Consider the following 16,201-nt stretch of genomic DNA (forward strand, 5'->3'; position numbering starts at 1 on the left):
GTCCCTAGTAAAAATGTATTTTGTATATATTGGTTTTCTTTTCTTTTTTTTAACCGCTTTGACATCCATATAGAACTTCTAGACAATAATTCACCCAAACATCAGGGGATCACAAAGACACAGCCATCCATTACCAGGAATACCAGTAGGGTGGTATTGGCTGTATGAAGCCCAATTTTAGCTCTTGTCTTTCTCCTTTTTATTGCCATCGCCATCACCAGACACTGAAACAGTGTGCACAGCGTGCTCTGCTCTCCACTCATGAACCGACGCTCGTCTGCTCACGAACGGGCACACGTGCAATCACCCGGTGCCACAAACGTATATACTGTAAAGTTTATACCTTACGATAGTGTAAATGCTCTGTTTTGCTAAATTGTTCTGTAATTTGTTAATGAATGTTGATCAGAATTGGGTAGTATACTGTAAGGTCCTAATAATTTAAGATTCCTGGGTAGGCCAGGCCATGTCTCGACTTACCATGGAGATTCGTTACAATGACCTCATTGTAACTTAAAATATAAGTCTATATAGTCATTTTTATATATTCCACAGTAGCTGTATGTAACTGTATGAATGGTGAGCTCATGTTCAAACAAACTACAGTCGACACAAACTAGTATCTAAATCAAGGTACATAATCTGTTTTGTATAATTGTGGGAGCCACCAATCCTGATCACAATTAAGATGATTTAATCATACAGTCATAAACCCCTAGGCTTTAGAAGCAAATAACCACTTAATTGGTTCTCTGATATGGTCCTAAAAGCACATGAATTCGATTAAGTGTGAATGCTCAATCATGTCTCAGTGACTTTCCAGTGTAGAGTTACTGTAATGTGATCTGGCTTTTGTTCTCTAGAACATTCTCCATTTCAGAGTTGAAAGTTAAAGTACAGTGGTGACCAGGAATTTGCTGTCTATCCACAGGCCAATGCTCTTCTGGTGAGGGAGGTGGATGTGGAGAAGGTCTGCTCTTTTGACCAACCCTACATCAACGCAATAAAGATGCTGTGGGCTGACCCGGGGATCCAGGAGTCCTACGATCGCAGGAGAGAGTATCAGCTGTCTGACTCCACCAAATAGTGAGTGTGTTTATATTAACCAGGGACCATTCGTAACAATGTCTAACTTCTTCTTTCAGCTGCTTCTGACAGGGGTCGCCACAGCAGATCGTCTGTCTCCAAATGACTGTCCTTTACATCCAAAAACCTCCTCCTTGGTCTTCCTATCAGCTCCATTATTAGCATTCTTGTACTGATATTCTTCATGTCCCTCCTCTGCACATGTCCAAACCATCTCAATCTCGCTTCCCTCACCTTGTCTCCAAAACGTCCTACATGCGCTGCACCTCTAATAAACTAATTTCTAATCCTGTCCATTGTCGTTACTTCCAATAAACATCTTCAGCGCTGCTACCTCCAGCTCCACCTCTTTTATTTTACTCAATGCCACTGTCTCTAAACCATACATCATCTCAGGTCTCACCACAGTCCTATAAACTTTCCCTTCACTCTCACAGATACTCTTCTATCACAAATCACTCCTGCTATCACTCTTCTCCACCCACTCCACCATGCCCTCACTCTTTTATTTACTTCTCTAACACACACTCCATTACTTTGCACTGTTGATCCCATGTACCTGAACTCCTCCACCTTCTCCACCTCTTTTCCCTGCAGACTTTTAATACCCTTCTCTCCAGCGCTTACCTCCACCTCTCCAGGCTCTTCTCAACCTCCTCCCTACTCTTACCACAAATTACAATATCATCCGCAAACATCATAGTCCATTAAGACTCCTGTCTGACATTGTCCTTCAACCTGTCCATCACCATTGCAAACAGGAAAGGGCTCAGGGCTGATCCTTGAGCCAGTCTGTTGTTCCTTCTGCACACTTCACTGCTTTCCTCAAACATGTCCTGCACCACCCTCACATACTTACCACTGCCATTTCGATCCTTTTAGCAAAATATACCACCACCTTCCTGTTCACATTCCATACCTATCCATCACCTCCTCATCATCTCTGTTCCCGTCACCAACATGCCCATTATTTACTCCAGAATTTTTTCCTTCTCCTCAATCTCACAACCCACTTGTGGAGCTATTCCAGACATTCTTCATCACCCCTTCAGCTTCCAGCTAACCCTATCAGCTAACCCTATCACCCTATCAGAAACTCTCTTCACCTCCACTACACTCTTACTGTACTCTTCCTTTAGAATCACCCCTACACCATTTCTCTTTCCATCCACACCATGATAGAACAGTTTAAACACCTCCAATGTTCCTGGCCTTACTCCCTTTCCACGTGGTCTCCTAAACACACAACACATCTACCTTTCTCCTCTCCATCATATCAGCTCCCTCTCTCCCTTTACCCGTCATAGTACAACATTTAAAGTACCAACCAGAACCTCCACTCTCCTCCACTTCTCCATTTCCTGTTGTCTCTGTAGACATCTTCCTCCTCTTCTTCTCCTCCTTCAGCCAACAGTAGCACAATTTCCACTGGTACCGTGTTGGCTAACGATACCTGTGGCGGTCGTTGGTAACCCAGACCTCGACCGATCCGCAATGAAATTATGGTTCGTGATCCACATATTTGATTTGGCACATGTTTTACGCTGGATGCCCTTAATAACTCAACCCTCCACATTTATCCGGGCCTGAGACCTTTAATTTTAAGCCAAATTTTAGCGCTTCATTAGCATCTCCTGATTAATTGAGATGATTGAATGCCGAAGAAGGCTGTGGGCTATCTGCTCCCTTTTTAGAGTTGCAGGTCCTAAAGCTCTGACTTGTTGAGAAGGCCTGGTCAGATTTGTTTTAAGAGTGTCTCCTCTCATGCCTGAAATTTTCTCTTTTTTTTTTTCCATCCCTTAAACAAATTTAGCTATCTAAGTGATCTGGATCGCATCGCAGACTCATCCTATCTACCAACCCAGCAAGATGTCCTTAGGGTCCGTGTTCCAACTACTGGAATCATCGAATACCCTTTCGACTTGCAAAGCATTATTTTCAGGTAAAAATCACAAGTATTTTTTTCTTATCATTTTCCTGTTAGGACTTGTGTGCTGTTTAATTCTTGGGTTATGGTTGAAATAAAAAAATTTAAGTGTGTGTGTGTGTGTGTGTATTATATAAAATTACCCTATTTTGATATCAATCTTCTTTTATTCATGTACAAGATGCACATCATTTATCATTTAATGGATTGTCATCGTTTCTTTAAATCACAATAATTGATAGTTGCGATTTTAGTTCAAATGCAGATGCATATATATAATATACAGTGGTCCCCCGGTTATCGAATTTAATTCGTCCCTTAAAACCGTTCGAAATCCGATATGTTCGAAAACCGGTCCTAATTATCCCATAAGAAATAATGGAAAACCAATTAATCCGTTCCCGAACTCCACCAATACCCAATAATTAACCATTTTTTCTTGTTTTTAGCCGTATTAATATTCAGGAATCCCCCTGCCACGCCCCCTACGGTGGCTGTCATGGTGCTTCAGGGAATGCCCTTTTCCTTCGCTCATCGTGCCCGCCCACATTGAGCTCATCGCAATCGGGCTTCCTCCGTAAAGCACCGTGGATATTATTTATGGACTGCCTTTTGCCGGATTATCCCGATGTCTGCGGGTATTTTGTGTTGGTTCGGTAAAAGTATAAATTAACAACTTTACAAGAGTAAGAAACAAAATTATTAGTGTACTTACCGCTAAATATCACTAATATTGTTCACAAACAGGAGTTGCGATAGATGCTTACTCAGCGATGGTTGAAGCGGAAGCAGTTTCTTCCCCTCGCGCTGGGTTGGGCAGCGTGGGTGGCGTTCGGTAACTGGAACTTTGTTCGTTTACTGGACCGAAATTTAGTTCGGAAAACCGTTCGCTAACCGGAATGTTCGATAGCCGAGCCGTTCGATAACCGGGGGACCACTCTGTGTGTGTGTGTGTGTGTGTGTGTGTGTGTGTGTGTGTGTGTGTGTGTGTGTGTGTGTGTGTGTGTGTGTGTGTATATATATATATAATTAGTCAAAAGTATCTGGACACCAGGCTGTTGCTGATAAAATTGCCCACCCCCTGTTGGTGTTCCAGCATTGTGCACAACACAAGCTCCATAAAGATATGCTTTACATGGGGTAGAGTGGAAGATCTTGAGCTCTTAGCCTGCTATAGAGCAAAGAGAAATTTACTACTTTGCCATCTCATCCATAGACATAAGTGTGTGCCTTTGTAGTAACATGCTTGATGAAGAACCACATACTTCTGAAAAAGCCAAGTGTCCCAATACCTTTGCCCATATATAATCGTAGTTCAAACATACGCTTTGAGGATAAACCTTTACGACGTTGGCATGATCCTAACCAGAACCCCGAACCGCTGGAATGTCGAGTATGTTGCACACGCAGCTAGGCCATGGAATGCAGCAGAGCAGGATATACCACTACTGCATTAGCTTGCAGCATCTGACAAAGCGAACACATCAGCTCGCTAATGTAGAGGTGTTGTATTAAGGACTGCAGCTTTGTGATGGGCACAGCAGCCCTCTGCACACACTTATCCTCCAGCTATTAGAACAGCGAGCAAGAGAGAGAGAGAAGCTGCCACTGAACAGGAGTCATTACGAAAGCAAGCAGATCGACAGGAAGCCAGTGTGTTGAGCCCGCCTACGCAGACCAGCACTAGAAATAGCACCGTTCCCAAAGAGCTTGGGCTCGGAGGTTCCTTTTTATCTCGGTATGCTCGCAGAATGAGCTTTATGCACTGCATTCACAAACCTCTATGCTTTTCTTAAATTCACATGCCGATTGCGAGATATTTAAATCTAAAGGTGTTCATGAGGCCAGATTCATTTAAGAGCTGCATTATACTGGAAGTGATTTGAAAACCGAGTGTAATCATTGTAATGGTTACAATATTCCCTGCCAAAATGCCTCAGAGGTGTAATTGCTTCAGAAGCAGATGAAATTGTCTGTCTTACAAAGCTTCCTTTACTTGGGAGCACTTATCTTTTGTAAGTAGGTCAGACGGTCATTCTTGCTGCTGGAAAGGAGGTTGGGTGATGTGAGGGAGCTTTTATTTTAGGCTGATGCTCCTAAAGGAGCCATTTATCAGTCTGTACGCCTGGACCCCAGAGACTCGGGTACAAAGATCGAGGGGTTTTTACAACAGCTGCTCTCAGGATTTTTTTTTAATTAAACTGATTGAGATGTTGGTGGATGTTTGGATATTTTATGTTCAAAATACTGATGATAACATTTGTTTGGAACATTTTGTGAGCAGTAATTCTACTCACTTTCTGAATGTTATATTGAGGACATTATAAATACTTTATACATAGCTGTAGGTTTGTAGGCTTCCCTTGTTCTTACATAGCCTTCATTCTCTCTTCCATGAAACTTTATTTATCTTGCTCTTGCTCAGCTATAGAATGCATCCAAATTGGCACATTTTCAAAGTCCTTCCTTTTCATCCTGTTGTACTTTTGTGTTGTGTGCCATCTGCTGCAAGAAAAACAATTTCTTTGTTATATGTACAAGGTTTGTAGACACCTGACCATAGGATTGGTACATTCCTTTTTTTTTTTTTTTTTTTTTTTTAACATCGTATTCCACATTTAGTGCCCTCTGCTGTTTTAATTCCTCTACTCTTATGGGAAGATGTTCCATTAGATTTTGTGGAGATTGATTGGTGGTGTCAGTTTGGGGGAGAACCGCATATAGAAACGGCGGGTGTCCCAATACTTTTGGACATGTAGTGTATATTGTGTGATTAACTGATAGATAATTTAAGATGTGTCCTACATATTGCTGTCCTGCTTCAGGTCCTTATTGAATTTCCTGGGATTTGACAGTGAAATATTTTTTTTCTTTTCACACATTCATTTTTCACTTGCAAACATGGGAAGTGTGTGACTGGAAAAAATGGATGACAAATGCACTAGATGATACCATAAATCATGAATATGCTAATGTCAAGGCATGTGGCACATACAAACATACAGTACAGTCAATATGATGTATAAGATGGACCTAGTAATATTTAACAGGCAATACAAATATAAATTTGTCAATTCTTGGTCTGGAAAACATTCTTACCTCATTTAAAATCGCTCCGGCTGAAACTTCAGACGCAGTTTGAATTTGCTCTTCACTGCATGAATATCGTGCTTATCTTCTCATCTGCTAGTCTTGTTCATTCTCAGGATGGTGGATGTGGGGGGCCAGCGTTCAGAGCGCAGGAAGTGGATCCACTGCTTTGAAAATGTGACTTCCATCATGTTCCTCGTTGCCCTGAGCGAGTATGACCAGGTCCTGGTGGAATCAGATAATGAGGTATGCCTTTTGGATAAAAAATATTTTATAAATTTGGTAGTTAAATGTCTACTAACAAACATTAATAGTGTTTATGCTGCTTTGGTGGCAAATTCTTGATTCCAATATCAATGAACCAGTCTCCTGGACCGAGTTGAAATAATTTGCATGTCCAGCCTTGTGTCTCGGAACCATAATTCTTGTCTCTCCTTTAAGTTTTTCTTTTTTTTTGCCCTTAGAACCGAATGGAGGAGAGCAAAGCCCTTTTCCGGACGATAATCACCTACCCCTGGTTCCAGAACTCCTCAGTCATTCTGTTCCTGAATAAAAAAGACCTGCTGGAGGAAAAGATCATGTACTCTCATCTGGTTGACTACTTCCCAGAGTTTGATGGTACATTTTGTTTTCCACTCTTAAAATGCTCTTTAGCTTTAATTGGAAAACAGAGACCCCAAGTGGTAACAAGATGATTTACAACTCTAGGTTTGTTATTAATTAAACAGCTAGTGCAGGTGGATTTATTTAGTAAACTGTAGATCACACACGCATACTATGGACAAAAGTATTGGCGCACCTGACTTTTGCAGTCGTGTGATACTTAGCCAAGCTGTTAGTACAAGTAGGAGAGTGCCCCTGTACACAAAGCCAGCTCCATGAAGATATGCTTTACATTGGTTGGAATAAAATATCTCTTACTATAGAGTACTACCCCCAGCCCTATTGAACACTTTTGGCCTCCTCATCTACATCAGTACCTGACTTAACGAGTTATTTTGTGGTAAAAAGAGGAAAAAGTGGTAAAATGGGATGTTCCACAGAAGCAAATACCATTTTTATAACCAGGTGTCTCTAAACTTCACACAGTTCATAGTGTATTTTTGTAAATAACCCTAAACAACCAAACCCGTCTGTCTTCTTCCAGGTCCACAGAGAGACGCCCAGGCAGGACGCGAGTTCATCCTGAAGATGTTTGTGGAGCTAAACCCTGACAGCGACAAGATCATCTACTCGCACTTCACCTGCGCCACGGACACGGAGAACATCCGCTTCGTCTTCGCCGCCGTCAAAGACACCATCCTGCAGCTGAACCTCAAAGAGTACAACCTGGTGTGAAGGAGGGGGAGGGATAAAGAGGGACACCTGCAGCTTCATGCACAACACAATTTTTAATGTATCCTACATACATCCACGCTTGTAACATAATCGATTTAGACTGACACAACTCTGCTTTTTTTTTTCAGGCACAGGTCTTTACGTTTTGTTGTTCGTTTATTTTACCAAATTTTTTTCCTTCGGTCATTTCTGACAGCGTTATCAGTTGCTGCGGGCAGCGTTTTGCCCTGTTCCATCAGCTGATAACTCCACTGCTTGTACCTCCTGATTTCCTCTCTAACGAGAGTGTTAGGACACTTAGTCTGTGTGTGGTGGTGCTCAGTAGAATTGCATTGCAAATCGTAAGAACCTCAGAATCCCTGACCCTTGATCTTAGGAGAAAGCGGTGTGAATGGAGGCTATAACTATAACTCCATGCCAAACTATCAGCACAGGCAACATTCTAGCAGGGCATTGAGTGCAGTTTTATATTATATAATATTATATAAAATATTTTTTTTTTCTCTCTGCGTGCCTCTCCAAGGCTAAACCTCACCTTGCATCTTTTGAATGTAACTTGATTTGATTTTCAACATCTAACCGGACGTCAAGACGTTTCACGCCGCACGGCAGAGACCTCGTGCATTTGAGTTTTGTGTATTAGGAATAATTTAAACATTTCTCACAGCCCTACTGCTGTAGTAAAAAAAAAAAAAAAAAAAAAAAGTTATTCGTGAGTTATGTGGAAATAGATTTTCTGAACGAACGAGGAGCGGATCAGATGAGCGCGAGTCGTATCGTCGCCTCGCTACCATTTCACACACACTTTTAAAGGTCCTTTATTCACAATAGAGCGCACAACTCGCTAGCGCTTCTCCTCCTCCGTCTGTACCGTCTGCCAAATTTATATCTAGCTACTTTTGATGTTGATTCGTTTGCTACTTTTGTTTCTTTTTTTTTTTTTTTTTGCCAGTATTGGTTGGTACAGTTGAAGGGATTTGAAGAAAAAAAAAAACCGACAAAAAAAACCCTAATGTATTTAGAAGTTTTGCGAAACAAAATCGTATTTTCTCCTGTATGTTTACATGCATTGTTAAGAATCAGTAGTTTCAGTATAAACCCAGGTGTTATTTTGCCACATAGTATCTCTTATTTTCGACAATGTGATATGCTTACTAAATCCTGTTGTTCTGGAGTGCGTCATGCGTACTTGATGGTGAACATTGAACATTTCAGTAGTCGGTGTTTGTGTGGCAACAGTCTGAAGTAAACGCTTGGAAAGAAAAAAAATAGACAGTACGTTCTCCTTAGCGTTCAAACTGCTGGTTCCATGAAGAACACTTTCTCTGGCCGACGTCGTCCCACACAAGCGTGCTGTACAAAAGTGGAATCGATCTTCTCTATTTATGTAATTTATGGACCAGATATATAAATGTTAATAGGACTTGTTTTTCCCCTTGCCATGGTTGTTTGAAATGAAAAGGGGAGGAGTCCATACTGCTGTAAAATCTATAGGCTAATCTACTTTACTTTCAGTATTTTGTACATGCTTGTCACTTATGTTTTTTTTTTTTGTGTGTGTGTGTTTGGGTTGACAGTTGCCATTTCGAAGATGCGCTTTATGCAAATAGGAAACACAAGAATTCATTAGTGGATAATCAACACTTAGTAGGCTTTCAGCTGCGACCTGAAAGGTTTGACTCGGTATCGGTAGTAGTAGTTATGCTTGATGCCTGTGTAAATTTCTTAGCTGTTGTGGTAAGGAGATGATTTTAGATTTTCTTTGCAATGTAATTCAGGTGAGTTTTCATACTTTCATTATAAGGGCTAATTATGGGTGACCTTGACAGAATGCAAGAACACTATGGAGTCTGAGACAGCAATAGGTGCACCGGAGCGAGAAGCTGAAGCGGGGTGACGTTGTCTTCGTGTGTGCGTGATGGCATGATTATCGTCTTTACACATTTAGCTTGGGATAAACCTGACAAATCATTTGTTTTGTCTGCAATGCGATGGGAAGCTCGGCGTAATTCTAGGCTTTAACGGAAGTGTTTTTTTTTTTTTTTTCTTTTCTTTCACTCCATCCGTTCACTAGGAGATGGAGATTGAAAGCGGAAGAGTGGGTGAAAAATGCACTACACTATTCTGATTTTTTTTTTCACAAGCGTCTGGCATATTTATGAAAAAGATCTTTAGGGGTTGGTACAACAACAGATCTCCAAGAACCTCAGCCTGATCTCTGCATCATGCTCTGAAAGAACACTACCCAGAATCCCCCTCACTGATTCGGCTTCTCTATTCGATGATGATTGTATAGTAAAAATGTACATACAGTTATAGGCGAGGAAACATTTTTCTCTTTATTATATTTCCCTCACTACTTGTGAGCTGTGTTTTTGGTATTAAAGGTAAGGTTGTGCAGTTTGAGAACGGGTCCAGATTTTGCTCGTGCCACAGAATTAGCATGTGACGCTAATTATTATTTTTTTCCTCCTGATTTTTCGCCTGTATTCCAGAAGATCGTTTGGTCTTTGGCTTGAGATTGTAGCCCCCTGTCTACATAACGACTCACTTTTGGATCGAAAAGGTTAACCATGACTACGTTCATCACACACTTTGTTCACGTCACATGGGCGGCTGATGGATTCAGGTGCGAGGCCACTGCTGCTGTATATTTTTATTCCTTTTTTTGTTTTTTCCCTTAATGTGCAGTTTATGGTCACTGTTAACTCACTGAAACTGTATTTTTGGGACACGTATGGGCGATTTGTTCCAGCTTCAAGGTAATATCGAGCCCTGCCCTATTTAGCCACGCATCTCTGATTATACGAAACTTGTGTATTTGTTTATATTGAATATGAAAGCTAAGGTTTGGACTGCATTGTACTGAAGCTGCATACACTAGACATACTCCTGCCATTTCTCACTAAAAGGAAGCACTACAGATCTTCTTGTAGGGTAACATATTGCAAAAAAACACACACACAACAGAGTTTTTACCACACCTAAGCATTAACTCTTTCATGATGATGTGGGTTCGAGCCGCAGAGTTCTGTGTTGAGTTTTGTTCTCCTCGGGCCAGCGCCCGCACCGAACCCGCTTCGCATTAACGGCTGCGTTTGTCCGGTTTTGGTCGAGCACATTCCTGGTACTCTGAGATGTGAACACTAATTAATGGAATGGATGCTTTTTTTTTTCCTTTTTTTTTTTTTTTTTTTTTGGGGTGGGATTGCTTGAGGTCCATACTGAAGTGTTGGATAGAGGAAATATGAAGCTAATTTCTCTTACTACTTTAATAGTAATTGACCTGTTTGTAGGACCACTCCATAGATTTGTTTAGTTTTTAGTTTTTTTGGTTTTGGTAAAGAAAAATATTGCGGTGTATAAAATCAGTTTGTTTGTTTAGCTTTTTTTTAAGCATACCAAATGTAAATGATGTACTATAATGTGTGCCAATCCCCTTTCTTTGTAGAGCCAGACTTTTAACAAGTGCCAATATTGTGTAAAACCATATTAAAAAGAAAAAAAAAAAAAAGAGAGAAAGGACTTGGTCAATGTATTTTATGGTCCTTGTTTTTCCAAACAAAACACCAAGTATGTGATTTAAGTTAAACAGATAAAGGACACTTCTATTGCGTATTTAAGGTTAAAGATGCTAAACTTCTTCTGTTTTTAACTCCAATTCCATCTTAATTGCATGTGTGTGTGATTGGCTGGGGCGCGGGTGGGCCGGTGGGAGGGACGAGGGGGGGCAACAAGGGGCTTAATTCTCTCATTTACAGTGTTTTAGCCATATTTCTCTTTTCTATGGTTCATTTCAGCCACTGTTGCCTGAAGCTCATTCAAACATGGAAACAGTTTTCATAACCTTCTCCTTCGAAGAAAAACTATCTGTTTTAAATTGGAATAAACTTTGTTCCTATACTCTGTGTTCAGGTGTGAATTTATTATGTGGTTCTTTCCTAAACTGTTACCACAAAGCTGAATGCACATCGTTGTGTATATAAAGTCTGTGTCTAGATGGAGACCCAAACCTTGGTTGGGTACTTTGGTTGGAGTGGGAAATCCTCTGCTATAGAGCTCTGACCTGCTGAACACCTTTTGGGATGAATGTGAAATCTGACTGCACCCCAGACCTCATCTACATCAGTACCTGACTTTACTAACTGGCTGAATGAGGACAAATCTCCGTGCGCACCTCCCAAAAAGATGTCCACAAACATTTACCCATGTATTGTATCTTCTCATTGTTCCTGTTGCTGAAGATTAATGAATAATAGATTTGTGTCTGAAACTATTAGTGAATAGATGCAGAATAGATCTGTACCATTTTAGTGGAAATTAAAGAGGCTTTGTTCATTTCTGGATCTGAAAATAAGAGAAATAAACTAGTCATGTTCAGCATGTAAATATTACACCTCAAAATTATGATTAATAATTCAACATATTTTGTTCCAGTAAAGAAAAACTACAGATAGTTTTAATAACAGATATCAGGAACTGTGTTGATTGAATGTACTGCTGCACTGGATAAAGGTCATTACATTTTGCATCTTTATACTGTGTCACGTTTATTTTAATTGTTTATTTAACAGTGATGAAGCTCGCAAATTAGACTTCTCAACATTGTGTCTGAATATCGTTTCCTTGCTGTTATAAATCGTTTTTCGATACAAAACCGAAACTAAAACCAAGTACAAACATTTTATAAGGTTGTTCTCTTTAATAAACCTCTAATTTGAGAAAGTACGTATAGAAATACATATTTTGGTTCTTAGTATGTTTCATTAGAATGTACAATGTTTCATAAAATGTATTATAATAAGTCATTTGACATTACTGTAAATAATAAGAGCGAACTATTCAAAAAGGTAACCATGGGTGTGTTTAGACTGAGTGGGCGGGGCTTAAAGCCCTCCTCGATATCCCTAGTTTTTCTTTATTGAAAATTAAAACAGTGCCACCTTGTGGTCAATAGTAATAGTGAAATGAAAAATACATTTTAAAAATATTCATTAAGGTACCAGTGGAAATTGGGCTACTGTTGGCCGAACGAGGAGAAGGAGAGGAGGAAGACGTCTACAGAGACGGCAGGGAAAGAAGAAGTGTAGGAGAGTAGAGGTTCGGGTTGGTACTTTAAATGTTGGTACTATGACTGGTAAAAGGAGAGAGAGCTGATATGATGGACAGGAGAAAGGTAGATATGTTGTGTGTTCAGGAGACCAAGTGGAAAGGGAGTAAGCCCAGGAACATTGGAGGTGTTTAAACTGTTCTATCATGGTGTGGATGGAAAGAGAAATGGTGTAGGGGGGGTTCTGAAGGAAGAGTACAGTAAGAGTGTAGTGGAGGTGAAGAGAGTTTCTAATAGGGTGATGAACGTGAAGCTGGAAGTTGAAGGGGTGATAATAAATGTCTAGAATAGCTCCACAAGTCGGCTGTGAGATGGAGGAGAGGAAAAAAATTCTGGAGTGAGTTAGATGAAGTGGTAGAAGGTGTACCTAGGAATGAAAGATTGGTAATTGGGGCAGACTTTAATGGGCATGTAGGTGAAGGGAACAAAGGTGATGAGGAGGTGATGGGTAGGTATGGTGTTAAGGAGAGGAATGTGGAAGGGCAGATGGTGGTAGATTTTGCTAAAAGGATGGAAATGGCAGTGGTGAACACTTATTTTAAGAAGAAGGAGGATCATAGGGTGACGTATAAGAGTGGAGGAAGGTGCACACAGGTGGACTATGTTCTATGTAGGAGATGCAACCTGAAGGAGATTGGAGACTGTAAGGTGTTGGCAGGGGACAGTGTAGCTAGACAGCATCGGATGGTGGTCTGTTGGATGGTTTGGAGGTGAAGAAGAAGAGGAGGAGAGTGAGGACTGAAAGAAGAATAAGATGGTGGAAACTGAAGGAGGAAGAGTGAAGTGAGAGATTCAGGGAAGAGGTCAGACAGGAGCTCAGTGGTGGTGAAGAGGTGCCGGATGATTGGGTAATTACTGCAGGAGTGATGAGGGAGACAGTTAGAAAGGTATTTGGTGTGACATCTGGGAATAGAAAGGAAGACAAAGAGACATGGTGGTGGAATAAGGAAGTGCAGGAAAGCCTAAGGAAAAAGAGGATTGGGATCGACAGAGTGGTGAGAAAAGTAGGCAGGAGAACAAGGAGATGCGGCAGCAGGTAAAGAGGGATGTGGTAAAAGCCTTGGAAAGGGTATATGAGGAGCTGTAGGAGAAGTTGAACACTAAGGAAGGAGAAAAGGATTTGTAGCGATTGGTCAGGCAGAGGAACTGAGCTGGGAAGGATGTGCTGCAAGTTAGAGCAGTAAAAGATGGAGATGAAAATTTGTTGACTAGTGAGGAGAGTGTGTTGAGAAGATGGAGGGAGTATTTTGAGCAGCTGATGAATGAGGAAAATGAGAGAGAGAGAAGGTTGGGTGATGTGGAGATGGTAAAGCAGGAAGTGAAGCAGAAAGTGAAGCAAGAAGTGGATAGGATTAGTAAGGAGGAAGTGAGAGCAGTGATTAAGAGCATAAAGAGTGGAAAGTAAGTTGGACCAGATGACATACCGGTAGAGGCATGGAGATGTTTAGGAGAGATGGAAGTGGAGTTTATAACCAGATTGTTTAACAAGATTCAGGAAGGTGAGAAGATGCCTGAGGAATGGGGAAGGAATTTGCTGGTACCTATCTTTAAGAATAAGGGAGATGTGCAGACCTGCAGTAACTACAGGGGAATTAAGTTGATCAGTCACACAATGAAGTTATGAGAAAGAGTAGTGGAAGCCAGGCTGAGAGAAGAGGTGACCATCTGTGAGCAACAGTATGGTTTCATGCCGAGGAAGAGCACCACAGACGCATTATTTGCTTTGAGGATGTTGATGGAGAAGTATAGAGAAGGTCAGAAGGAGTTGCATTGTGTGTTTGTGGATTTAGAGAAAGTGTACGACAGAGTGGAGAGAGGAGTTGTGGTATTGTATGAGGAAGTCTGGTGTGTCAGAGAAGTATGTGAGGGTGGTGCAGGACATGTTTGAGGACAGTGTGACAGCAGTAAAGTGTGCAGTAGGAACGACAGACTGGTTCAAGGTGGAGGTTGGATTGCATCAAGGATCGGCTCTGAGCCCTTTCCTGTTTGCAATAGTGATGGACAGGTTAATGGACAAGGTCAGACAGGAGTCTCCGTTGACTATGATGTTTGCGGATGATATTGTGATTTGTGATGAGAGTAGGGAGCAGGTGGAGAAGAGCCTGGACAGGTGGAGGTACACCCTGGAGAGAAGGGGAATGAAAGTCAGTAGGAGTAAGACAGAGTGCAGTGGAGTGGTGCAGTTGCAGGGAGAAGAGGTGGAGAACAGTTTCTTTCATCAAGCCATCAGGCTACTTAACACAAAACTGAACTGAACAAACACACACACACACACACACACACACACACACACACACTGTGTGACTGATCTGTACAAACCGGACTCAACACACACTCGTACTCACTTCGCACACACATGATCCAGTACCACTCACACTAAATCATTACCACAAAGAGTTTACATGACGTTTTTGCACATCTGTGATTGCTGCTTTTTGCTTTTTTGCACAATATTCTGTTTACATTTCTGCTCCTGTTCACTTTATCTCGTCACGACAGGTTTACTGGCGGAGCTATTTTTTGTTTTGTGTATTGTATTGCACTTTTGTCTTGTGTTGTCTTTTTGCACTGTTTGCACCAGGTTGCACACATGCACTTTATGTGGCAAGGATTTGTCTTACTAGTCCTTGGCCCTGTGTTTTCTGTCTCTGTGATTGTTGTTTTATGTTGTTGTATGTAGCATCAGGGTTCTGGAGGAACTGTTTCATTTCACTGTGTACTGCGTCAGCTATATATGGTTGAAATGACAATAAAAGCTTCTTCACTTGACTCTTGACTTGAAGGTGGAGAAGTTGAGTAATGGAGAGTGTGTTAGAGAAGTGAAGAAAAGAGTGCAGGCAGGGTGGAGTGGGTGGAGAAGAGTGATAGCAGAAGTGATTTGTGATAGAAGAGTATCTGTGAGAGTGAAAGGGAAAGTTTGTAGGACTGTGGTGAGACCTGAGATGTTGTATGGATTAGAGACAGTGGCATTGAGTAAAAGACAGGAGGGGGAGCTGGAGGTAGCAGCGCTGAAGATGTTGAGATGTTCATTGGGAGTGACAACGATGGACAGGATTAGAAATGAGTTTATTAGAGGGACAGCGCATGTAGGATGTTTTGGAGACAAGGTGAGGGAGGTGAGATTGAGATGGTTTGGACATGTGCAGAGGAGGGACATGGGGTACATCAGTAGGAGAATTCTGAGGATGGAGCTGCCAGGAAGGAGAAAAAAAGGAAGGCCAAGGAGGAGGTTTATGGATGTGGTGAGTGAAGACATGCAGGTAGTTGGTGTGAAAGAGGCAGATGTAGAGGACAGGGGGTATGGAGACGGATGATCCGCTGTGGAGACCCCTAATGGGAGAAGCAGAAAGAAGAAGAAGTATAGTATTATTTCCATTTAGTTTGAAGAAACACACTCTACATTTTCATCATTCCATCACTACACCTCTAAACAAATACATGATCATTCAACCATCCAAAAATGTTCATACCTGTAACCTTCGACATAGATATTAAAACACCGCCTTGTGGTGAATCGTGATAATGGCGCGAAAAATAAATGGGGAAAAAGACACATTTTAAATAACCTAATTTCTTTTAAGTTTACACTCTGCGTTTCATCGTCCAATAAATACATCTCTAAAAATGTCATGATAATCAAATCATAAAAA

At 41.2% G+C, this 16,201-nt stretch overlaps 1 protein-coding gene across 1 annotated transcript in view; it reads left to right on the forward strand.

Annotated features, from left to right (window-relative positions):
• The window catches only part of LOC124390834 (guanine nucleotide-binding protein G(q) subunit alpha-like), a 28,553-nt gene extending 17,209 nt beyond the window's left edge, over positions 1-11,344 (forward strand). The window contains exons 3-7 of the mRNA XM_046856891.1: positions 932-1,086; positions 2,900-3,028; positions 6,220-6,349; positions 6,568-6,721; positions 7,251-11,344. Coding sequence (XP_046712847.1) covers positions 932-1,086; positions 2,900-3,028; positions 6,220-6,349; positions 6,568-6,721; positions 7,251-7,441 — 759 coding nt within the window. The 3' untranslated portion in view covers positions 7,442-11,344. The remainder of the gene's footprint in view (positions 1-931; positions 1,087-2,899; positions 3,029-6,219; positions 6,350-6,567; positions 6,722-7,250) is intronic.
• The last annotated feature ends 4,857 nt before the right edge of the window (positions 11,345-16,201 follow it).

The sequence above is a fragment of the Silurus meridionalis genome, chromosome 9, assembly GCF_014805685.1.
Source record: "Silurus meridionalis isolate SWU-2019-XX chromosome 9, ASM1480568v1, whole genome shotgun sequence".
In the NCBI taxonomy this organism is placed as follows: Eukaryota; Metazoa; Chordata; class Actinopteri; order Siluriformes; family Siluridae; genus Silurus; species Silurus meridionalis.